Genomic DNA, 25,689 nt, shown 5'->3' with positions numbered 1-25,689 from the left:
TGCCTTTATAAGCCTTGCATGCTGTCCCTTCTGGGAGCAACATTCCTCCTGCTTGTTGGCTCCCTCGTACACAGGCTATCTCTAATAAGTTCTGCCTGCCTACTTTCTCTCAAGTTTAGGGTTGAGACTCAAAAACCTGGTCTTGGGGGTCCAGTAACAACATTCAGACATTGCCAAGTGTTCCCTGGGTGGTGCGAGATGGCCCCGGTTGAGAACCACTGCCTAGGGCCGAAGCTGGAAGCTCCCGTGGGTGCTCCGGGGAGGCAGTCTCCCACCCATCTCTCTCTCTCCCTTAAAGTCCCCAGGTGTCTTCAACGGGCAGGTGAGGGCTTCTCATTTGCTTTGGGGTCAATTAGGGATCTTGTCAGACACCACAGCCCAACCAGGAATTCATGCCCAACTGCCCAGATCCTTACTGACATAAGAAAAGGCTTCGGGTTAGTGGTTCCCAAATCTGACTGCACACTGGAATCGCTGGGGTCCTTAGCACCTCCTGGTGCCTGCACATGTCCACTCCCTCTGGACACTCTGCTTCTCTATGTCTGGTTGCCACCTGGACACTGCGGTTGTAAGTGTTCCCAAGTGATTCCATCGTGCAGCAAAGTTTGGGAACCACTGTCCCCACTGGAAAAAACTGAGCCTTGACTGAATTTGTGTGCCTTCTGGCCACAGCACTTCTCTCAGAGACCCCAGGTCTGCACATGACACAGGCAGAGGACCTTCACTGGCAAAAGTTAGCGTCCATCGCAGAGCCTTTCAAACAACAGGAAAACCCCCATCAACCACATGTCCTACATTTATACAGCACTTTACAGTTTGCAAAATGCTTTGCCCTAAGAGACACTATTCAGGCTCCCAAAAGAAAAGCCTGTCAGTGTAGTAGAAAGAACTTTGGAGTCAGGTAGACCAGGTTGAAGTCCTGAATGTGTCCCTCACCAGCTACGTGGCCAGTCACTCGGCCTCCTGGAAAATTCTTCATCCGTATGGCGGAAACAGACACCCTCACCACTTGAGCAGATTAGAGAAAACCAAATAGAAAGAACAGACTATCAGTCATGGAAAAGGAAGCAGCCATACTTATTAATTAAAGAGCTGAGAATTCAGCCTTTCTCAGAGGGAATGGGGTAGGAGCTGGAAGTTTGCATTCTTGGCCTTGCTCTACCGTGGGCCCCTGCTGGCTCCCACAAGCAATTCTAACCCTTAGCGTCTTCTTGGTTACAAACAGTGGTCTGGGAGGGCCTCATTGAGAAGGCGATGTTTCGAGTTGAAACCTGAAGGAGATGAGAGGGCAAGCCATTTGGATACCTGAAGAAAGTCCCGTGAAGAGGAGCAGGTGCAAAGGCCCTGAGGCAGCAGCGTGGCTACCGTGTTCGGAGAATTTCAAAGAAGCTCATATGGCTCATGTGGTGCAGGGGGGTCAAAGGGAAGAGGTGGAGCAAGAGATGGGTGTCAGGGAGGCAATGCGAGGCGCTGATATTTAAGGGAACCCCCAACATAAGGACTTCTAAATTGATGGGGGGTCTGAACAGAGAAGGGACACGTTCTGATTTATATTTGAATAGAGTCACACAAGCTGCTGCCTGAGAAACAGACTGGACACGTGAGGGTAGAAGCAAGGAGATCAGTTAGGAGACCAGAACAAATAGCACATGATCATGGCCAAGGGTTCACAGCTTCATGGGGGACCAGCAGCCAATTCCAACAGAGCAAGAAAGGAGAGCAAATCACACCTGCCAGAGGGGGCTGGGAAAGAGGAGGCTGTCTGGGGCTCCAGTTTAATATCGAAAGATGAGAAGGAGTTAGTGTCCCAGAATCCTCCTGCCACTAATGTCATCTGCTACTATGTGCCTGGGTGCCTGCCACGAGGCATTAAAAGTCTCTTACTCTGGGGGCGCTTGGGTGGCTCAGTTGGTTAAGTGTCCGACTTCAGCTCAGGTCATGATCTTGTCGTTCCCAAGTTCAAGACCTGCATCAGGTTCTGTACTGACAGTTCAGAGCCTCAAGCCTGTTTCATATTCTGTGTCTCCCTCTCCCTCTCTGCCCCTCCTCTGCTCATGTTCTGTCTGTCTGTCTGTCTCTCTCAAAAATAATAAAATAAACACTAAAAAAGTCTCTTACTCTGAAAGAAGGAGCACATCATGTTACCTTACAGCAGGGGAGTGTGTGCACAGGCACCACATGCAGGGAAGGAGGGGGTGGAAACGCATGAGATTCCAGAGGGAAAAAAGAGCATGTGCCAATTCGATGAGGGGGGAGCGAGCGAGGGGATTCCCACGACCTGCAAAGAGCCCTGTTCTGCCAGGTCCAGCTGAGGGGGGACAGGGGTGAAGGGTGAGGCTGGGCAGTGGAGGTCGGAGTTCACTGGCTCTTTCCAGAACCATAGATGTGGCGATCCAGACCCAGATCTGAGGATGAGCTGGTCCTGGGGGAAGCACAGAGGTCCTTAGCCAGACAGAGGCCAGAGAACACAGTGCTAGGAGACCAAGAGGAACCCAGGATGTGGTCCCCAGGAGGATGCAGGGGAGGAGAGGCAAGCAGAGCTTCCCCTTCCCCGGACCGGGCGACGTGCCACATGCTGACGCCCCCTGCAAAGGTCAGATACTGACAGAGAGGGGCAGAGCCAGAGGGAGAGGACGAACGCGGGGGCCGGGACCCTGTGACGGTGGTGCCCCCCAGAAGGAGTCTGAGGGGCGCTCTGGGACAAGCGGGGCTAGAGCCGGGGAGGTGGGCCTGAGCCCAGGAGCAGCTGCAGGCCTGGGTGGTGAGAAGGGGGGAGGCCACCGAGATGGACGCGCGGCTGGAAGAGGCGAGCAGAGGCAGGAAACGCTGCTGGCACGAAGACAGGCAGGGACACGGTTGCCCCAAAAGTCAGGGCAGGGTTATGCTGTGCGGAGGGTGATGCAGCGACTGAGACAGGCCCCAGGGTGGTGACCTTAAGGTTCTATTTCTTGACCTGAGTGCTTATAAAGGTGCTGATGTTATAATAACAATTCAGTAAGTTTTACTTTTGTTCATGTGCTTTGCAAAAAAAAAAAAAAAAAAAAATCTGTGTTATATCTTACAATAAAAACGTTTTGAAGGAGAGAGAGACCAGGAGGTGACTGGGGACTGGACCTAGAGGCTGGAGTCTAGCAGGGACTGCGCGGGGGGAGAGGGGGCCCGAGTCCCGGAAAAAGAGGTAAGGCGACCACTAGGGGGCGCTGCAGGGTCGAGAGCTGAGGTTGAGGACCGGAACTCTGGGGCTCAGGCAGCGGGGACAGAAGCAGAGGAAAGCCCCCCCCCCCCCCCCCCCCCCCGCCCCACACTGTTTTCTGCCAATAAGGAGGCGGCTGCTCCCCAGCCCTGACTACTCAGTGCTTGAAATGAGGCCCAGAAGAATGTGAAAGATCTCAATAGTTTTAAAATACGGATTGCAGATCGAAATGATAACATTTTGCGTGTTTTGTGCTCAACAAAATATATTCCTGAAATTAATTTCATCCGTTGCTTTTCTTTTTGGATATGGCTTCTGGCACATTTAGGACGGCACCTACTACGCGTGTTAGGGCTCTGCTGGAGATGTCGTCAGCAGGGAGCACGGTGTCTCCATGATGATCCCCTCTCCTGCTGGACACCTAAGACAACTGGGACAGGGAGACCTCAGTCTCCGCTGCACGGCCTGGGAGGCAGGGCGCAATCCGGCCCTGTGCATCCCGGCCCGCCATGCTGTACTACAGCCCACCGTCCTTCAGGCTCCTGGAAGGCCTTGTGGCTTCTCACAGGGTGCTCCCTACACTCTCCCTGAGGAGCACGCCCGACCCGCGGAAACTCCTTCAGGGCCCTGGTGCGTAACCCTCTGGAGACCCCATTAACTGTACATTTACTGCTGTGGCTCGTGGGTCTGACTCTCTGTCAAGAGACTGGAAGTTTTCTGAGGGAGGAGAAATCCCTCCTGTGCCTGTGCCCCACTGTGTTCCTGGGTCCTAGCAGTGCTTGGTGCACAGTACATGCCTAGTATTTGGGGAATGAAGAAAGGAGTAAGGCATGTGAGTGGACTCCTGGGGAGCAGGGAGGCCCGGTGGTGAGCAGAGAATGAGTGGGGAGATACACTTGAGGGCTCACTGGAGGGGGAGGCCACTCGCGGGAGGCAAGGAAATAGCTGCTGTGGGCAAGGGCTCACAGAGGTCGTGGGGCAGCACTGGGGACCCAGCAGAGGCCTAGGGCAGCACACGTTAGCGTCCCCAACCTGTGAGATGTGGCAGAATCAGCAGCTGGTATCTTCAGAGCTATCCCTGACAGTTTGTTTTTTATGCGGCAACATTTGTGACAACAAACAAACAAAAAAACTTCTCCTCATAAAAATGCACATAAATACTCTATTGTGGAGTAACTGAACTGAGTACTGAGACATGGCTGGGCAGGGTTTGATAATGGCACACGAGGCCTAGAAGCCCATGCATGGCCATGCAGGGTTTTGTGATGGGCAAGGAGGTATCCTGAGAAAGGGACAATCCCATCTAGAGCACTGGCCTTCACTGGGCCTGCAGAAAAGCCCAGCACAGGGCTCGACACTTACAGAGAATGGGCCCACTACTTGTGGGGACAGAATGACATCAAAGGAACATCAGTACAGTCAGGGAGGCGATGTCTCCGACCAGAGGTCAGTAATTTTCTATAAGGGGCCAGAGAATAGATAACTTCGGGCTCTGTAGGCCATAGGGTCTTTGTCGTAACTGCTCAACTGTGCCCTTATAACGTGAAAGTGGCCACGAATACGTAAATAATGAGCCTGGGTGGGTCTCAATAAAGTTTGATTTATAGAAACAGCTGGTGGGCTGTAAACTATGAGCATGGCTGGGTCCCAGAAAACTTTATTTACAGAAACCAGGCAGCGGGCTGGATTTGGCCTGCGGCCCGTGGTTTGCCAACCCCTACATGACTCTCCAAGAAATGAGGCCTTGATTTTCCCAAAGTTGGCTGCCATATTTTAAAATCCCAATGGATTTCCTCAGATGCACACTTTACATCAGCAAAGCATTAGTGAGGTTTAGCAGACTCAACCTACCATTAGGCCAGAAACAAGTCAAATGATAATATTTCACTGTAGCAGTAAAATGACCATCTTATCGCATCAGTCCATGTATTTTTTCTCTTTGGTATTTCATGAACTGTAAATCAAAGGGCTCCTCCTGGAGGGTGGTGCCAGGCACGGAATGAGGGGTGGGGAGGCGCCGGGAACAAAATAAGAAAGGCAGACTTTTTAAACAAGAGAGAACAGCTCTTGTAAGCAGTTCCCCACCCTGAGACCTGAGACTCCTTCCTCCTTCCTCCCCCAGAGCCCAGGGCACCTCCAGAGCCGTTGTAGGGGAGGGGGAGCATTTATAAAAGGAAAACACACGTATGTAACAAAACACCCAAAGGCGCTGCTGTGTAGCACGGGAAACAGCAGGCATTCCTGGCAGTGTGGGCCCCAGAGCGCCAAGGGCCCTGGCACCAATGAGCATAACCAGCTATCACCCTGGCTCTGTGTGGGCAACTGTCTACGGAACGGCACTGCAGGAGCAAAGCTTAAGAGCAGCTTGTCTGCTTGAGATGCAGTTGCCAAGAGATACCTTTCCCCGATGCCCTTGAGGCCCGAAACGTTCTCTACGGCTTTCCGTGGCTTTCTCCTGCCAGAAAGTGACTCACCGAGGTCAGCGCCTCCACGTTGGCGCCCGCCAGACAGAGGTAGCGGACCACGTCCAGAATCCCGTTGTTGGCTGCAAGGTGCAGAGGCGTTCGTCCATACTGGAAGACACAACAAAAAAAGCCCAAAGAGAGTCCTTCTCACAATGGCTGCTGAGGATGGCACTGACGGGAGTCTATCGCACGGGCCGGTACTGTGTGCGGGATCTGGGATCCCCCAGAAGAAATAGGACGTGTGGACTCCCTTCTCCAGAAACCCCCCCTCTCCTGGGGGGAGGCAAGCCAAGAGGAATGTGTTGAAGTATTTTCCAGTTAGAAGAGTCACTTTGAAAGAAAACTGCAAAGGATGAAAGAGTGGGAGGCTTATCATAAGATAACTAAATCAAGTCTCCTCCTGTGCTGGTAGAAAGGAGGCATGAGTCAGGGTTCTTATTAAGGGGCCCAAGGTTCCAGAAAGATCTGCACCACAGTTCAAATTAGACACTGCAAGGGACAAAGGGATGGAACGATAGCCAGTGAAGTCGTTCTAATGAGGTGACATTGCAAGGCCATGCCCACCATGCTCTCCACTGTTTATGTCTGTGGTTCCCAAACTGTGTGCCAAGGCACCTCAGGGCGCTGCAGTGAATCCATGGGGTACTGAGGAATATTTTACATTGTTGATGGAACCAGCAGGTTCAGACATAAAGTGAACTACTCGCTCCAGGCAGCTTAGGGTCTCAGCATTAGATCACACTGCCTTCCTTTCAATGCCATCGTATCTGCACAGTGGGGGGTTGGTGCTTACTGTGACAAGAAACAAGTACCCTGAGAACACGAGTGTAGAATAGGAATAATGCAGTGTCCAGCCTGGCTGGGTCCAAGGTCTGAGGAGCTGTGAGGTGCCCAATCAGCACACACATCCCATCAGCATGCAAGTGTGGTTATGGAAGAATGAAATGAAAATATTCATTTTCTTTCCATTTGTGGGCATCGTTTTTTTCCCAACACCTACTGAGTCGTTAGGACATAAATTCTTACTAGGTTGTTCGGACTGAACCTCTTAATAAACAGAACTGTTAGGTATTTCTTCTGCCCTGGGGCAACCACAAAAAAAAAGTGTCCTTGCGGACACTGGAAGCAGAGGAAGTTCAGGTGTCTGTCTTATGCTGTTTATTTGCAAATGTAAGTTTTTGTTATGAAGTAAACACATGCTGACAGAGAAAGTGCAAAGGACGTGGCAGGACGCATAGGATCAGGACGCATAGGATCCGTGGTGGAGAAGAGAGGCGCTCCTTTCCTTCTGTCCCCTTCCCCAGGCTCCCCTCCTCAAAGCACTTCCGGCTCGACACTTTGGTGCCCGGCCTTCCAAGCTTTTAGCTATAAATCCACGAGAGGAAAGAAAAAATGTGAAAAGCCAAGACATATCCCACTTTCTAGCCTGTCACTTGCTACGTTCCCCTTAGTAATACATGGCACACACCTTGCGGGGCCTGTGACGATATCTAATTTGTCCTTTTGGCTACCTGAGTAACACTTGGCATGTGCATGTGCCACAATTCACTCAGCCAGCCCACTGAAGATGGACGCTTAAGGTGGTTCCATTCCTGCCCCTTACAAATAATGCTGCAATGTGTGCACCAGCCTGTGCTAGTTTACTATCATCTAGAGTGATCTAGGGAGCAGAGATCAAATACCCTAGACACACAGTGAGAAGGAAAAGAAGTTGTGAAGATGTAGCAAGGTGTTTGGATTTCTGTGTAAGGAAGAGGAGCCTGGCAATGGGAGGTATCGTTCATGGAAGGGAAAAAGGACAACAAAGAAAAAGGACTAGGAAGTTTACGTGTTGAAGGCCCCGACTTCTGGCAGAACCAAATCCAAACTCCCGAGCCTTAAGGTCAAGGTCTTGCACCTTCTGGACCCAATGTCCCCTTCCACCTGCATTTTCTCTCTCTGCCCCATTGCCAGCCTCCCTAAATGCCTACACCCCACGTCAGCTACAGGTGCAGCCAGACAGCCCCCAAACATACACAAACACTTCCCCTGGTCTGAAACACACTTTCCTCTCTCCTTCATCCAAAAACTCTCTCTGTTTCTTTCATGTGCAGATGTCCACATCTCCATAGCACCTGGTGCCTCTTTCACAGCAGTGACTGCAACATGAGCGCGGCTACACCAAAAAACACCTGGGGGCACGAACCATTCACTATGCTATCCACAAGCCCCTCATCCTGCTCTGGCACAGTACTGTCAGAGAAAGGCACTAACACACACTTACTGGGCACGGAATTGTCACACATATGCCTGGATATGTACAAGTGTGTGTGTGTCCGTGTACATGTCCACATGTGCACGTGTGTGTGTATATGTGCCCATTTGTAGATGTGAGTCTGTGCGTGTCTACGTGCATGTCCGTGTGCCTGTGTGCACGTACACGCATCTGTGTGTTTGCGTGTGTGCGCATCTGTTTATGTGCGTGTGTCTGTGTATCTGTGTGGGTGCACGTGTCTGTGTGCTGGTCTGCGTGCATGCATGCACGGGTGTCTGTGTGTGCATCTCTGTGTGTGTGTCTGCGTGTGCACGGACGCGTGCATGAGTACAACATGCTTTCTGTCTTCGCTGGGAAGAGGAAGAAAAAAACGAAGATGTCACCAACCCACTGAAGAAGGTGTGAGGCCCACGGAGTGACGGTGTGCCGAGTCCCTGAACACTGATGGCGGCCTGGGGAACCTCGTCTCTGGCTCCACGTGGAGCTGCCAGTCAGCTCGCTGCTGCACCAAGAGGGTCCCAAGTAACTGTCTGCACGAAGCTGCTGATTCTAGGAGGGTGACACTGTGGAGCTCCGGCTGAGCTCAACTCAGTGACAAAATCACCTATGGAATGCCCTCTCTGTGCTGCTGTGTGGCCCAATATGGTAAAAGCAAGTGTGTGTGGGTATGTATGAACTACGATCTGCAGCCTCAACAACGTAGAGGCCTTCCCGTTAAATAAGTCAGTTGTTTTTAAACATGAAGTCTAGGGTTATCTTGCTGGGTATTTTAAAGAGCAGACTTAGCAAGTGCACGGCTTGCACTTAGGCGCGGGGTGAACACCCATTCCCTTCTTTCACTTAGTGCCCAGTACCATGAGTCACCCGCTCTGCTCCTCCACCTTCCCAGGAGACAGTTCATCCCAGATTCTGTGCACACAGTAGGCCAGCTGTGTGGACTATGGCCAAGTCCAAAGGTATTCAAATAAGTACCATGATGTTCCCTGAAGCCATTTTTTATTCGTTTAAAGACTCCTAGAAGGAAAGCCAAGATCTTGATGCTGCTTAATATTACATTTGGCTTTCCCCTTAAGCCACTTTACCTAACAGACTTGGCAGGATTAGAATGGGATAAACAAAGAAAGCAACCAGCACAGCAGCTAATGCCTAAGACCTATGATCCTGTGTTTTCAAATTTCCAGAATGTGAAGACTGCCGATTTCAAGATTCATGAGAATTAATCACATAATAGGCAAGAGGAATAATTTTTTGTAGACGTGTAATTTTCCAGCTATTTTAGCTGTTAATTCTCTTACCTCAAACAAATCATGAGAAAATTCTGCTGGCATCGTGTCTGCCAATTATAAACAAACACTTCCCACAATCAAAATTTTAATTCAACTTGGACTTTGTCTTCAACACAATCGTGAAAGAGTAGTGCTTGCCTTTTGTACAATTACATGCCTGAAACCACATGAATATACAACTATTCTGTCCTATTTGGTAATGAAAGTCTCTATAGTATTCAGGGAAAAGGAAAGGTGTTAGCTAACTTCTAGAAGTCAACATATGGGGTTTTTTCATTTCATCGTGTGACTATTTTCATTTCTTTAGTATTCACCAAATAGTAGCATTCCCTTGGTCTTACTAAATTTATTTAGCACAAAAAAGTTGTTCTGAATGTTTGACCATAAAAACTCTCAAGAGGGAAAGCCAAGAAGAGAATTCTGGTCCTAGGAATCTCAATGAGGTGTTTTCCTGGAGATTTAGTACTGCAAAAAGATGTTCTAATTTGACTGATGTTCTGGGATTCTTCTACAAGAGGTCACACACAGACACAGACACACACACACACACACACACACACACACACACACACACACTCCCCCTTTCTCTCTCTCCCTCTCTCGATGTTCATCAGTAACAACCTGGCTAGGTAGGAAGTACTTAATAATGTAATGATTTTCTGTTATTTCACGAAGTTATTCAAAAGTCCAACATAAAGTATGATTTAATGTAGACAGCTCTACAAGCCAGAACAGAACACGTCCCTACGAGTAACACTGGCTTTGAACAATGAAGAGACGCGAAGAGAAACTTGGAGAAAACCCAGAAGCAGGTGGAGAGACACGCCCTGCTGGCCCCCGCAGGGATCCCCTCCAGCATTACCTTGTTGGAGATATCCAAATTGCAGCTGGCTTCACAGAGGGCCACCACAATGGGCACGTTGCCATCTTTGCAGGCCACGTGGAGGGGGGTGTTGCCGTGCCTATCTTGGAAATCGACAGAACACCCCTGGCTGATGAGAGCCTGGATGACCTCCATCTGACACCGTCTCACAGCAAGATGAAGAGCGATGTGTCCGTCCTGTAACAAACACCAGGGGCCGTGAGCACTTTCCCTTATGCACGTGGGCCTGGCCACCTGCCTTTCCAGCCACCACTGGGCCAAGTTTACTTGGCCAACGGCATTGTTACTGCAGATCCTGAAGAAGGATTACAACACATTCTTTACTCCTGGCGAGTGGGGGAGAGGCTTCATGTGCCCCACTCTGAACAACCACAGACTAAGCTGACCATCAGCCTGACTAATTCGGGCGTGGCCCGAACAGTCAGACAGAAAGACCCAACACTTCTCTAATGTATACACTTGTCTCTAAATGTATAGAACTTACGTAATTGTTGGCTCTCCAGCGGCCTGTTTTATCAAGTGCTTAAAAACCCCTTTTATTTTTTTAAAATCCTTGTTTGAGAGAAAGAGGGACAGAGAGAGCACGAGCAGGGGAGAGGCAGAGAGAGAATGAGAGAAAATCTTCAGCAAGCTCCACACCCAGGGTGGAGCCCGACACGGGGCTCAATCTCAGGACCATGAGATCATGACCTGAGCCAAAATCAAGAGTCGGATGCTTAACCAACTGAACCACCGAGGTGCCTTGAAAACCACTTTTAAAAACATTTGCTCAGCAGTCTTCACTTACTTCCTAAGCAGAAAGCCTATCATTTGGGGCGCCTGGGGGCTCAGTCAGTTAAGTGTCTCTTATTTTGGCGTGGGTCATTACCTCAGAGTCATGAGATCAAGCCCCAAGTCAGGCTCCACGCTGAGTATGGAGCCTGCTTAAGATTCTCTCTCTCCCTCTACCCCTCCCCACTGCTGGCAATTGCTCTCTCTCAAAAAAAAAAAAAAAAAAAAAAAAAAGCCTGTTTTCTCTTACCCAGGGAGAAACTGGGAAAGCCATGGGAAGTGATGTGCTCAAGGGCTGTCATACATATCAAAGGCAAATAAAACATGCTGAATCGATGCATCCCAAAAAAGACCAGCCTGGGAATTCCCTCCACTTATTACAGAACCCCTGGCGAATAGACAGGTTGAGTTTCGTGAGCTGCGTAGAGAGTTTGGGGACATGTCTGTAACTTAACTGTTCTAAGGGTTCTCTACCTCAGTATACTAACTGACATCTGGGGCCTGTGCTGGGAGTTCTAAGATGTGTAACAAAAGCACACGGGTCTTCGTCCACTAGATGCCAGTAGTAACCCTCACTCCTGGCTGTGACAACCAAAACCGGGCTCCAGCCACCACCAAATGCCCCCCGGGGGCAAGCTTGCTCCCAACTGAGAACCACTTCTCTGCACCAAGAAAACACTCCACAAATGGCAGTTCCTAACTTACCTACAATATCCCAAATTTGACGATACGAGGAACACCACAGCCTCATTTAAGTACAAGCTCACAGGGGCGCCTGGGTGGCGCAGTCGGGGTTAAGCGTCCGACTTCAGCCAGGTCACGATCTCGCGGTCCAGGAGTTCGAGCCCCGCGTCAGGCTCTGGGCTGATGGCTCAGAGCCTGGAGCCTGTTTCTGATTCTGTGTCTCCCTCTCTCTCTGCCCCTCCCCCGTTCATGCTCTGTCTCTCTCTGTCCCAAAAAATAAATAAACGTTGAAAAAAAAATTAAAAAAAAAAAAAGTACAAGCTCACAAACAAAAACAGATTATGCTGAATTTGCTTAATTAATGAAGGAGCACCTGGTCTAGAGTTGCAATTATCAGCCAACTAAGAGTGGTTTTTATCTTTTAACGAAACAGCGGGCGATCAAAGTAAATAAACCATCTATTTCTCTGTTTCGCTACAAAGTAATAGAGAGTTGCCAATTTTGGTCCTAACTGAAGATGGTCTTAGGCCCAGTGATCACTCCTATACCTGCTTCAAAGCTAAAAAGGCGGAACATAAAATAGACAGCTGAGCCATCTGACCATAAAGTGTTAACATGCCACAAATGAATATTAATTGTCAAACAGAGTCTCATATTAATAGATTAATAATTAATTATCAAACAGAGAAGAGAAAGGACCATTGTAATTTGCTACATTCGAGTTTGTTATTGTAGGTAATTAATGGAGGAGTCTTGTGGTCCCATCAGCCCCCCGGATCACCTGCCAGTGCGTGTGATACATCTACCCACAAACCACCTTGTCGGAGGCATTGAGGTCGGCTCCGTGTTCAGACAGACACTCCACGATGTCGTGGTAGCCCCTGGCAGAGGCCGTCAGGAGGGGCGTCTCTCCTTCTCGATTCTTAATGTTCACATTGCAGCCGGCTTCACAAAGGGCTTTGGCCACAGAATAATAGCCGTGCCAGGCAGCACAGTGCAGGGGGGTTTCTTCTTCCTGGCCAAAGAGACACACAGGTAAAGGAGGAGAACACAAGAGCACACCAGTACAGACGCAGTGAGTTCCAGCCAACATCGGCAGCCGAGTCAAGGCAGCACAGAAAAAAGAGCTCGTGGCAAAAAAAAAAAAAAAAAAAAAAAAAGAAAAAAGAAAGCAAAATTTGAAATAATGGACGCAGGTCTGATGTCTCTCCTTCACTAATTTTCTTTCCTGAACACTTGGGTGTTAGATAAATTCAGTTTTCCCTGCATTTTACTAACAACTGACTTTTAGGAGCCCCCTGGAACCACTGGTTCAGCTCTTCCACACAGGAGAACCCCGGGGTGGATGGATTTATAACATCTTTCTTATCAAAGTGCCTTCGTTCAGTTCATCTGAGACTCCTCACAGGAGGAGAGCACTTATCTGAGCGGGAATTCTTGTAACAGGCTTAACACCTCAGGATTTCTGTCATGTGTATAACATAGAGATCACTCACATAATTTGTTATTGCTCTGGCAAAGACGTGCTGAGATAATTGTGCTTTAACAAGTCAGGGTGATAGCTGGCCACGAGATCTATAGGATTGTAAGGCCTGTATATTCACAACGAACATCATTAGACACAGATGTCTGTCTACGAGAGGTTAGTACAGTGAAGTGTTTACAGGATGACTCTGGAACCAGACTGTTTGGGTTTGAGCCCCAGCTCCACCATTTACAGGCTGTGTGAGCTTTGGTATGTTACTGAACCTCTCTCTGCCTGGAAGTTCTCTTCTGTAAAAGAAGGAATGAAAATAATAGCAACTCACTCATAGGGTTGTCCAGAAGAGTGAATGAATGAATGAATGAATGTTAGTGCTCCTGTTTGAGTCCCTGCCCTCAGAAATCTAAGCAGAAAACCTACCTTGGATAAAACCCCAAAGGACCCGACCATATCAAACGGCTACGGGTACAGCCACCCAGCAGGCGAAAGGAAGTGAGGTCGGCTACCGTGACCTACCTTGTCCTGGAAATTGGGGTTAGAGCCAAAGTTGCACAGTAACTGAACCACATCGGCATGGCCATAGCGAGCTGCCACATGAAGGGCTGTCTCTCCAGACTGTAAAAGAAACAGCCAAATTCAGAGCACTCTCCGGGAGCAGACTCTAGAAACTAAATGCACAGGACTGGAGGCCCACTCCCATGCACGCCTGGCTCCAGTCCTCCCCTGAAGGGGCCCCCACCACCCTCAGGCCACATGCCCCTTTGGTCCTGGGGTGGAGGGTCCACCACACAGCTAGCGTGAAACCCACATGTGTAGCCCCTCCTGCTTGTCATAAAACCTCCTACGTGAGAATGTTTTCCTTCTCTGTCATGGCGGTTCTCAATCTTCTTTATGTACGGATGCTTGTAGCCATGTGATTTTCTTTTCAAAACACAAAACTCCTGTTTTAATATTAAGTTACTTAAACACAGTTTTATTTATGAGCAAGTTTCTGATTTCATTGTCTATGTTGAGAATGTTATTTCTTACATTCTCAGAGATTAAAAAAAAATCACTATTAGCCCACAGTGGCATTCTCCGAATTTGCCTATGATTTCCCTATGATTTCCTTATGATATTTTACTTATACCTGTCCAAAAACTGTGAGTATAAACTGATTGATACAAAACAAGATGCTTGTTGCTACCTGACCGAAAACTGCCATCATACATGTGTGTGTGTGTGCGTGTGTGTGTGTGTGTCTTTGACGTGAATATCATCCCTTAGATACAGAGCAGTGCACAGTCCATACAACTGTATATGGCAGCTCCGATTAAACATGAAAAGTCAGTCTACAAGCACTAGGAGCAGACAGGAGTTGCACAGTAGAACGTACAATGAATGAGGAGGTAAGAATCCTTGGTACATGTTCAAGCCCTGCCAGTGAACTCACAGGGTTCTTGTGTGAACTGAATGAAACACAGATACATGAAGATAAGGTAACTTGCTAAATCAACAGCTTTTGTTATAATACCTTTGCTCCCCAAAGCCTTATTTTATATGCATTGTCTCATGAATTCTTCTAGTGCCAGGGACTGTAAGGTCAGCACTGGCAGCTACTTCAGAGGGGAGGAGAAGCGTAAAGAGATGTACACACGGCAATTCAATACAAGGATCAGGACTCGGATCTGCTTCTGGTTGTCCTTCTAGTAGAACCTTGAGTGTCCAGGTTATGGGGCAGATAATTCACTGCTTGCATATTATGCCAACTAGCTGGCAGATTTCAGCTAAACGCAGACTTTAATATTAGACTCAGCCAGTAGCAGAAAGACACTTCTAAACTTCCCTGCAGGAAGATTTTGATCACGAACCCTTTTGCTTTGGATCCAGATGCAGGCGGCATGTCCACACTCAAACGTCGCCTCAGATTACTTCCCACTATCCCTAAGAAGAGAAGGAGCCTTACCTTGTCTTTAATATCCAAAGGGCATTTGTTCTCATTGAGAAATCTCAGGGTGTCCACGTGGCCATGCCGAGAGGCCCAGTAGATGGCATTGGATCCCCCCTGCATAAAAACCAATGTGGAGTCACATTTCCAGATCCAAATGCACACGTCACTCAGACTCACTCCATTTCCCTTCCTGTGTGACGGCAAACTTCAAAGGAGCAACTTCCAAGAGGAACGAACTCTCGTTTTATTCTTTAGTTTTGATAAAAAGACCAAGGTGATGTAAGATGTTAACATTCTGGGAAGTGGGGCGAAGGGGCTCCAGGAGCCCTCTGTCCTATCTTTGCACCTTTCTTTGGTAAATCTAGAATTACTTCAAAATCATGTTTTTGTTTTCTTAAAACCTTCATTTCAATCTCCGGTTCAAATTTCCTCCGTAGTCAGGATCGGTTCTAGTCCGTGTACAGTTCTGTAAAATCTACGGCCACTGATGGCAGATGCATTGTAATGACTATTAACTGTTGACCAATTGTGTCTATTCTCCCAGCGTGACCCGCACCTCAACGCACATGGACCATCCTGACTTTGTTGCCCTGATACACATGCAGGCAAATACATCTCTGATGAGATTAATCAGACGATGAAAATTTTCCCGGATGTGACATCTCATAACACTGTTGAGTACATGTGATGAGTAAGGAATAGATCTGGGGTAGCGTGCAAGGAAAGGCTAATGCTGAGCAACCGAGCCAAGAGAAAGGGACGTATTTGCCTTTTTGTTTGTAACACGGGTCAGACTGGACCAGGCTGTGGGACAGGTCATCTTCCTTTGTAGGAGACTGAGAAATGAAGTAAGGGGCACATGTGGTTTTCCTCTGTTACCTCTGTGATAGGAAGACATTTGGAAACACTTAGGAGGTAATTCAGTGGCAATAAAACAGAATTATGACCTTGTCCTGGACATCAATTCTTGAGCCTCTTTTAATGAGCAACTGTAGTATTTGAATATTCCCACAGCCAGCAGCGATCAGTAATGGAGGTGTCCCGTGCTGGAAGAGACAAGAAAAACATTTTTTGAGGTTTGGTAGGCAAGGAAAAGCAACTATCACCATTGTCCAACACCACACAGCTTCTTAGGTCTCAACAGACGCACAACCACTGCTGTGTAACAGGAATGGGGACAGCCGGGGGAACACCCAGCCTTCCTCTGCTGGATTCACACTCAAAGGTGACAGTTTCATTTCCAGGATGAGCACATTCACAGTGTCGTGGGGAAAGGCTTTGCGTGGAGAAAGTCCCCCGGTGCATTCGACCTCATTTCTAACTCAATTCACTCTCTACGCAGAAGTGATTTCTCCACAGTACGGAGTTTGTAACAGCAAGGGGGGGATGGAGAAGCAGAAGGGATCTTTTTCACCGTGAACTTGGAGGTGTACAGTCACGGTGACCACCCTCCACCCCCGCCCACTACCCCTGGCAGAGCAGTAGCAGACCTTGTTGGGTTGGTTAACGTCATAGTTGGACAATGAGCCCAGGAGGTGCTGTAGGCCTGGGACGTTGTCATCATTGATGGCGTGGATGATGGCTTTCATCACAAAGGAGTCTTCCTCATCCTTGAAAGGGACGGTGAAGAGGGAAAAAGAGTTAGCTTGCTGGCCATGATCCTCTTATCAACATAAGAGAAATCAATGCTCATTTGTCAAGAGAAGCATCTAGAGGAAAGTAGGCCACTTAATCTACAAATCCACACAGTCATGAAAGGAACCAGGAGGTTACTTTTTGCTCCTTCCATGTAGGAAACTAACGCCACCTTCTTTTACCTGTGCCTTAATGTCACTTGCATTATAACCCAGATGGCAAACACCTTTCAAGATTCAGATTTAGAACAACTGATAACAAATTATCTTCTGTGTTTATCTTGGACACCTTTCAAAATATATAGTCCCAGAAACCACTGTAGAAAATATCAGGCATAACTCAGAGTCTAAAAACCATAGAACCAAAGAAATGATACCTCTGAATTTTACAGTCTTAATTTGTAATTTGTCCAATTATAGAATTGTTATTTTTTGATCACTGGAATTTCTTCCTCCTCTAAGTATAGAATAACATGGCAAAATTCTCTGAAAGCTAGTCACTATATATACATATATGTATATTTTAAAGATCCTAAAGGAGGAGTAATGTAAAAATAAAGGCCAGAAAAAGGAAAACAGATGCATTGCTAATTACAAAGAGAAAATAGAGAATGTCAAACTAGTTAAATCCTTGCCAACTTGTCAAAGTTTTCTTATAATAAGATATTTACCAAATATGGTACATTAAAACTAAAGAATAAGCTAGAAAAATCCCAAACAATATCTCTGGACTCACAGAGGTGTGGCTCCTCATATTTCAAATCTGGAAAAGCGTTATCACAGAGGCTGAGTCTCTGCTTGTGGGGTGGAATGGAGAAAGCATTTCTCTGATTTCTGCTTTCTCGTCTCTATGGGTCTGAATCCAAACCTCATGAGGGTTTTAATAATATTTGGACAGACTCCATGTTAAGAATGTCATAGGTTTTGCTTTTCCATTACAATTCCAACTGATGCCTAAGAGACATTTGCATGAAAGGGACAGTCAAGAGAAACGAGGTGAATGGGGTGGGGGATAAGCAGATGGTTACGACAGGTCCTCATGATCAGTAGGACATCAGAATGATGAGGGAACATGAGTTTCAGGAGGGGTCATCCCACCTAGAACCCCCACACACCCTGGGGCCCTCTCCCTCCCTAAACTTCGCACTGTGACACATATATTTTCCTCTAAGTGCTTATTCAAGATTATTTTAATTTATAACATTTAATTGTTCTCATCTTCCTTAGGTTAACAGATTTTGTCTTGTCCCTGGTTCCACTGTTACCCTCAAACAATTCCCAAACCTAGACTTTCTTTTCCATGTCCTCCTTCTCCGAACTTGTTTCTTTCCCATTCCTGTTTTCTCCTTAACATTTCTCCTTTGACTCTACAAGCCTACACCTGGAGGCTCAGTGAAGCAACTAGCTTCGGGGTGGGGATAGAGCTCGTGTCTGCTGATGTGTGATCCTGCCCATGGAGTCCCTGGAGTCATTCATGAAACACTGACTATGCAGTCACGGGAGCAGGTTGGTTCCCACAGAACCAACCTTTCTCCCTTCTCTGACATCCCCTTTACCACCAGGGCTCCCAAAGCCCTGTTGTCTGACTGTCAGGGGACAGTCTTATTGAATTCAGATGTGTCCAGTCATATCTGAAGAGTTAATCTGTGATTAGGTTTCAGTGTTCATTACGGGAAAAAGTATGGAATTGTTCTCAAGGGTTTTAGGCACTCAATACAATGTCAACAGAGCAAGTAGGTTTAGCCTTCTGGTCTACCACAAACTCCCCCAGCAAGCTCCACAGTATTTGCCTTGATTTTGGGGGGTGTGTGTTGGTAGGAGGAGTATTTGCCTCTTTTATGGTATTATGACCAAGTATTTTCCAAGGTCAGTGGCAATAGAGGACTCTCGTTTTCTTCATGGAAATTAGAATAAACTCTTTCCTCTTCTGCTGGCCAGTCACTCTCTCACCAAACTGTGAGTGTGGGAGGAGTGGGGCAGGGCGTGGTAGTGTCAGAGGTAGTGGGTGGGACTGAGCATGGTGCCAATCCAAACAAAGAGAAAAAAAGAACGAAAGAACCAACACGGTACATCAAATCAGCCACCTAACTCCCTACCTTGAGCAGAGGAAGAACAGGCCTGACACTTCCGTGACTTTAGGTTTTCTGGGTTGTTGAACAAATCAAACAACCTAAACATTGGAAATACACAGTTGTAAGAAAGAACTTCAGCAAAGCAAACAGGTGTGCTTACCAGAGTATCGTCGCTTCTGGCAACACTCATGTTACTCCTGGACAAGAACGACCTGGATAATCTTTGGCACAGTGATATCAAGCGAACGGATTGCTTAAAAAAAAAAAAAAAAAAAAAAAAGGCAGGGAGAGAGGAAGAGAGAGAGTTTATGTAAGGATATTCAAATTAGTACAAATGACAAAGTCTTTGAGACAGCGTTCACTGCTGACAGCATGTTCTTTAGGGGTGGGAGACCTTCCAAGCAGGTTGGATCATATACGTCTAAAGAAATTTCTAAAGGTCTTACAAATTAAGACAACAGGATAGAGATTCTCCTTCTGCATTTCATTATTAACTACACAACTGTACACTCTATACCCCTTCTCTCTTAATATTTTCTTCTCTACTTTTTGAGGAATGGAATCTTACCCTAACAAACCCCTTGCACATCCCCACTCAAGGGTCCTGTCCTGTGTCCTTGTGCCCAGGCAAGCTGGTATTAATAGTAATGTGACTATCAAAACTCATACAGTTCTTAGAAACAAACAGGTGGGGAACTCCTTAGCCTATAGGACAAACACCCCTGCATTTACTCTCAAAGGCAAGAACAACAATAGGTAAAAGAATGTGTGTGTTGGGGGTGGGGGGGGGGTGAGTGTGGGTGTGTGAAAAAGAGAAAAAAAGAGAGAAACTTATGGTGTTCTCTCTACATTTTAAGCCTAGTCTAAGGGCTTCTTTCAGACTAAGTGTTAAGTCTTAAGTAACCCTAGTGCTGTGGTCCTCCTCATCCCTGTCATGGCACCCTAAACTTGATGGGTGTGAAAATGAGGTACATTTCTGGCCCAGTGCTCAGAGACATGGCAGGTATCTGCTTCCTCCGGGCTTCACATGATCCCGGGCATAAGAAGACATCCTGTCACCTTCTCAACCTTGAATTTCTATTTGTTCAAGGTTGACTGGAATGCCCTTTAGAGCCATGCCCCATACAGCCCCTGCAGAAGCCATTCACACTGAAAAAGAACACAAGACCACAGTACAAATGCTCATGGCCCCACCCCAACCCCCATCCCAACCATTCATAGACCAAGGCTGGTTTCAGGGAATCATTTACACAAGTTCTACTATAAATGCACTCCCATGCTGCTTACCACAAAGAACAGAGTTATTCAAAATGTGGTTTGTTGAACTTAGGAAAAGATTACACTATAATTTTGTTGCACTGATTTAAAAATTTGCCTTGAGAATGGTCTTGATTTAAAACAAATGCAAAATTACATGCAAAAATAAGACTTACAGAGGACTGAATACTATTTTTGCTTATCTTTTGAAAATAGTGTTTAATGGTGCAGAAGACTATAGAGTCAATTGAAACAAACAAAAAGGATGCACTTTTGAAGGCCAATGTCAGAAGAGATGAGCCTGGCCACAGGGAGTGCCACGGAGAAAATAAATTAGTTATCCCTCCCTATCAAACAATCTTACTTTCCACTTTTTCCGGGCTGCGAACTTCTTGAACTTCTCCATGTTGACTGCCGACGCCTTTCTACTAAGTGCTTGTTGGGTATCTTTAGGCTAAAATCAAAGTCCAAGAAAGCAAATTTAGAACACTCCAAGATGGAAATGGGTTACATGACAACTTTTGGAAACCTGTAGTTAGTTAGGATGCTTACACACTCACCTTAGTAAAATAACAGAACAAGTTGGGATAACGTGCAAAAGCTAGGAAGCTAGTCTCCGGAGGGCAACTCTTAGGGCTAAGGGTTTGATAAAATCCATAAAGACTGGGTCTTGGGAAAAGCTGAAGAGTTGGGCTCAGAACAGGCTTAATTTCAACTTTCTGGACTGAGAGTTTGGGAATGGCAAGATTCGTGGTGAGGTTATGTTATAAGGCATTTGAACTTAATATATCATCAAGTAATAATTTAGAGCTGGTAGGAACTCAGAGGTTAGCAAATTTGGCCTGGCTGATAGCAGTAGGATCCGTTGTACCGCATCTTTTTGGGGAGGCCATTAGTTCTACTGATGAGAGGAGACACCATTGCCTCCTCAGGGAACCCACGCAACTGCTAGGAGCTCATGCAGCAAAGCTCTCCGGATGCCCCAACCCTACTTCTGCGATGCAAGTTGCTGCACCATAATCCCCTCACCGGTTCCATGACTTTATTCTGTAATTGCCACATTCCCTCACCGTTGGTCCTTTCTGTTCTAGCCGGAGCACTTCAGTTCTTTAACCCAAATGGCAATGGGTGTTGCAGGTAATGTAAAGGTATACATTGTGCCAGGGGGCGGCCGCTGGCCCTGGCCCAAAGGCAGCTGTGCAGGGTTTGGGTGGCCTTATGGAATGAGGGCTCAGTACTGGTAGACATTCAGATTTTTCAACAGATGCTGGAAATCCAGATTTGATACGGTATTTAAATGTTGGCAATTAATTCCAAAAAATTAAAATATTCTCTGGGCCAACATCCCACAAGTGAAACCAAACATGGCTGTTGAGTAGACCTGACCCATTTACAACTGACCTTCAACTCCCCGTTTACAATCCTGCATTGTGATAGCTTATTCTCCTCCACCTCCGTGATCATTAGGACACTCTCATCTGTGCACCATCTTAAAATAGGGCACCAATGTCAAAACCAATACTTCAGATGTGACCTGGGGTGAGACCCCCACAGTAACTAGGCCTAAGGCAAATGCATTCCGGGATGTCCTATAATACCAAACCAATCACAATATGCAACTTACCTTGATCCAGGGATGCTGCAAACTATCTTGAATTGTCATTCGCTTCCTTTGTAGGGGGAAGGGGAAAGAAAAAAAATGCTGTGACCATAGAAGCAAACACTGAGGTTGTTTCCATGCCAGTTGGGCCTACCAAGCAGATGCTCTGGAAAATGCAGTTCAGGGCCTGCTTCGTGGAAGAAAGCTGGAAAGAAGTCAGTCTTTCTGTGACTATCTTACTGTGTCTGCAGGGACTGACTGAGCAGGTGCAAAGGCCCCGCCTGCATTTTCTGAAGCGTTCCACATGGCATGCTTTCCTTTGCCACGTGGAACCCACCAGGCTCTCATAAACGTGGTCCGCATGCACAATACAAGTGCTAGCCCTGGTCCTGCTGAAGCCATGGCCAAGTACCCCTCAGGAATAATGGACACTCACTTTGGATCCTTGACGAGGAGTCTTCTTATGAAATCTTTGGCTAGGGCACTGGTATTACTGAAGTATTCTTCCTCAAATTCGTAGTTGACGGCAGATACATTTGCTAACGTTTCTTGCTTAGTGTCTCCAAGAAATGGGGAGGCCCCACTGAGGCTGTTAATAAAGTGGGGTGCAGAACATGAATGATTACCTCTTGGGCTGTCATGTCATTCCTAGCATATCTAATAAGGGGAGTGAGGAATAATATGATAATCTGTCCTTGGGCAGTCACTTCAGAATCCGATTACATTTTACAGGGCATTTAGTTGTCACGCACAACAGCTTCAGCTTAATGCATAGGATGCATTTAAAAAGTTAATCTGGAATAGCATCTCTTAGTTAAAAAAAAAATAAAAAAGCTTCCGACTTTGGCTCAGGTCATGATCTCACGGTTTGTGGGTTCGAGCCCCGCATTGGGCTCTGTGCTGACAGCTCAGAGCCTGGAGCCTGCTTCAGATTCTGTGTCTCCCTCTCTCTCTGCCCTCCTCTACTCATGTTCTGTCTCTCTGTCTCTCAAAAATGAATAAATGTTAAAAAAAATTTAAAAAAACACCGCTTTCCTATTTTCTCAGCAGTGATGGACAGCCACGCTTCCTTCAGTGATTAGGCTGTAGTTTCTGATGACTCATTGCGAATTAGGAGAAAATGTTTAATTAGTATAAACTACACGTGTTCTGGGGGTGTGAAATGAATATGTTTACATAAAAAGCATGCATAAACTGAAGAGATCAACATGACATATAGATGGTTAATAAGACATATGGTCTCAAAGAAAGAAGAAAAGAATACAAGGCGTGGATTTTGGTACTTACAGAATATAGGTTATCACCCCAATACTCCTAGACACAAAACGAAAACAGAAACAAATGTCAGAAGAATAGTACACTAAAGTGGAAAGATGAAAGCATCAAGGACATGCTCCTTACCACATATCTGCCTCAAGACCAAGAGGTTCATAGTTGACTATCTCAGGAGCTAAGAGGAAATAAACGCATGTTTAGTTTTCAGAGAAAGTGAATCAACAGATTCTATCTTCACGTATAAACCGGAAATATGTACCAGGGAAATAAATGATGTTACAAAGGGGAGTTTCTGCCAGTATAATTCATATTATTGATGAGAAATAAATGAGCACAGGAGTAAAAAAAAAAACACTTACCAACAAACTCTGGTGTCCCAAATATGTTTTTGAATTCATTTCCAAAATCAATTTTATGGGCCAACCCAAAGTCAATGATCTTGATCCGAGGTTTAGGGACATTTCTATCCAAAAGCATTATGTTTTCAGGCTTCAAAAAAAGAGAGAGAGAGAGAAATAGTACACTAGTGTTCAAAACAGCACATTCACAAAACCAAAAGGTGGAAACAACCCAATGTCCATCAACTCATCAAACATGCTACAACATGGATAAACCTTGGAAACATTAGGCTAAGTGAAACAAAAGGACACATATTGTATGATCCCACTTATCAGAAGTATCTAGAATAGGCAAATTCAGAGACACAGAAAGCCGAAGGGTGGTTGCCAGCAGCTGTGAGAGGAGGGGTGGGGAGCTTGGGATTAACGGATACAGGGTTTCAGTTTGGGAAGATCCACTAGTTCCAGAGATGGATGGGGGCGATGGTTTGCACCACAGTGTGAATATACTTAATGCCTCTGAACTGTACACTTAGAAATGGTTAAATAGGTAATTTTCATGCTATGTTTATTTCACCACAATAAAAACAAAGAGCTATGATATATTATGCTGAAGACAAAGTGGTAGAATTGTCCCCTGCCCCCCACCCCACCCCAGAAAAACCACCAAAGCCTAGGGGTGAGAGGGTAGTTGTAAGAGAACACCAGGAAAAATAAATGTTGTGGTTTAGGTTCTCCCAGGAGCAGACTTGTTGACAGAGATTCGGGTGCAAGTGGCTTATGTGGGAGCAGCCTCCAGGGAATACTTGGTAGAGGATGGGGAGACAGGAAACAGAAGGAAGGAAACCCACACAAGGTGTCTTGTCAAGGTGAAGGTGACTGGAGTACAATCCCTTTGGGGAACTTAAGGAGGAGCAGCACTGAGTTTTCCAGCTGGAGCATGAGGGAGCCGGGGTATTTATCCACCGACTCCCCATCCTCCATTGCTAACAGCGGCCTCTGTGGGGCCTTACTCTGGCATTTCCAGCTCCCAGGGCCAGAAACCAGACATCAGGCAGGGAGCCGCAGGTGTGTGCAGCAGCGGTATTCAGGGTGTGCATTAGTGAGTGTTGGGGGGATCTGGATGGGGTGTTGACAGCATTGCTACAAGAAATATGGAGGAAGTCCTCCCTCCTCTGAAGCCTCGTCCTAGCTCCAACGATCTGAATCATTCACTTGTCAGTCGACCGCATGCTTCTTTGTGACTACCTTCTCAAGGCCTCAGATTGTACCTCGATTCTTCCATTGTCACTGTATGTTGCTCATGTGCATGCCTTTCCTTCCTAGAGAGACCATAGCTTTTCTGACAGTTAGAACTAGGACATGCCTTTATATCCCCCACAGTGCTGTGCCTCCAGACAGGCAAAGACCCCAATTAGCCACTCTCCGCGTCTGTCTTGATTGATTGCCGGTGACAAAATCAGGCCTTCGCATCAAGAGGGAGAGGAGAGATCAAGACATCTTCCACCTTACGTGCCCTGCAGCCACAGGGGATGCAAACTGGACAGCCAGTGGCCACTCTAAGCTGAAAACATTCCATAACCAATAGCAGCTTAGAGATCTGGCTGGTAAACCCCTTTGATTCTTCCCCAGGGATTCTTGAATGTAATCATTCGTCCTAAGCCTCTATCCCACAAAAGGTTAGGAATCCTTGAGTAGGCATTCATTATATACCTGGTAATTTATCTTCATAATTCCATCTGTTAAGCTCATACAGGATAGGGGCACCTGGGTGGCTCAGTTACACATCTGAATCTTGATTTCAGCTCAGGTCATGATCTCATGGTTCATGGGTTCAAGCCCTACACCGGGCTCCACGTTGATAGTATGGAGCCTGCTTAGGATTCTCTCTACCTCTCTCTCTGCCCCTCCCTCCCTTTCTCTCTCTCTCAAAACAAATAAATAAACCTAAAAAAAAAAAAAAAACCCATACAGGATTAAAAAAAATGTATCTCTTTCAGATGCTTCAATTCTTCATAGCCAACCACCAATGCTGGGATTTGCATAACCTTCTCTCTGGCTTACACTCAGCAACGTACCTTAAGATCAAAATGGGCAATCTGAAGGGAGTGTAGGTAGTAAACACCATTAAGAATTTGTTTCAGAAACTCAGTTGCTTCCTCTTCAGTCAAAGATTCTTTTTCAGCCAAGAAGTCGAACAGCTCGCCACCTGCCACTCTGAAAACCAGGAAGCAGAGGTTACTGAGGATGCTTGTTTCATACAGATTTGTTCTCTTGTAGACTATTGGTGTGCTCAAATTTCAGGCAAAAGAATGGCCTAAGGACAAGCCGAAACTGCCAAGCAAGGAATTGGAATTCATGCTTCTCACCACTGGGCTGACAGTTCTGCCCATTTGTACTTGAAAGCACCTGGATACCGTTCTCCTGATGTGCTATGTTCACACATGAAGGCCGGGAGCAGAGATGTGATGGGGCGGGGGGAGGTATATTTAAAACATCTTCGTTACACATACTTACAGGTGAAGTCTTAATTCACTGATTAAAAAAAAAACAAATTATAAGCC

The 25,689-nt window shown here is 46.6% G+C and overlaps 1 protein-coding gene across 10 annotated transcripts in view; it reads right to left on the bottom strand.

The window, feature by feature from the left end:
- Positions 1-25,689, bottom strand: part of DAPK1 (death associated protein kinase 1) — a 190,826-nt gene that overhangs the window by 35,390 nt on the left and 129,747 nt on the right. For 9 of the 10 annotated variants that reach the window (XM_045469752.1, XM_045469745.1, XM_045469750.1 and 6 more), the window contains 15 exons: positions 25,204-25,342; positions 23,147-23,276; positions 22,914-22,962; positions 22,800-22,826; positions 21,949-22,101; positions 21,537-21,582; positions 20,277-20,366; positions 18,816-18,908; positions 16,440-16,559; positions 15,897-15,995; positions 14,965-15,063; positions 13,536-13,634; positions 12,354-12,551; positions 10,061-10,258; positions 5,668-5,766 (listed from right to left, as the gene is read on the bottom strand). In XM_045469752.1, the coding sequence (XP_045325708.1) occupies positions 5,668-5,766; positions 10,061-10,258; positions 12,354-12,551; positions 13,536-13,634; positions 14,965-15,063; positions 15,897-15,995; positions 16,440-16,559; positions 18,816-18,908; positions 20,277-20,366; positions 21,537-21,582; positions 21,949-22,101; positions 22,800-22,826; positions 22,914-22,962; positions 23,147-23,276; positions 25,204-25,342 (1,639 nt within the window). The remainder of the gene's footprint in view (positions 1-5,667; positions 5,767-10,060; positions 10,259-12,353; positions 12,552-13,535; positions 13,635-14,964; positions 15,064-15,896; positions 15,996-16,439; positions 16,560-18,815; positions 18,909-20,276; positions 20,367-21,536; positions 21,583-21,948; positions 22,102-22,799; positions 22,827-22,913; positions 22,963-23,146; positions 23,277-25,203; positions 25,343-25,689) is intronic. The other variant, XM_045469753.1, reaches the window with a different exon arrangement.

Source organism: Leopardus geoffroyi, chromosome D4 (assembly GCF_018350155.1).
Source record: "Leopardus geoffroyi isolate Oge1 chromosome D4, O.geoffroyi_Oge1_pat1.0, whole genome shotgun sequence".
Lineage (NCBI taxonomy): Eukaryota > Metazoa > Chordata > Mammalia > Carnivora > Felidae > Leopardus > Leopardus geoffroyi.
The sequence above is the reverse complement of the archived record's forward strand: the minus strand, read 5'-3'. Positions and strand labels throughout refer to the sequence as shown.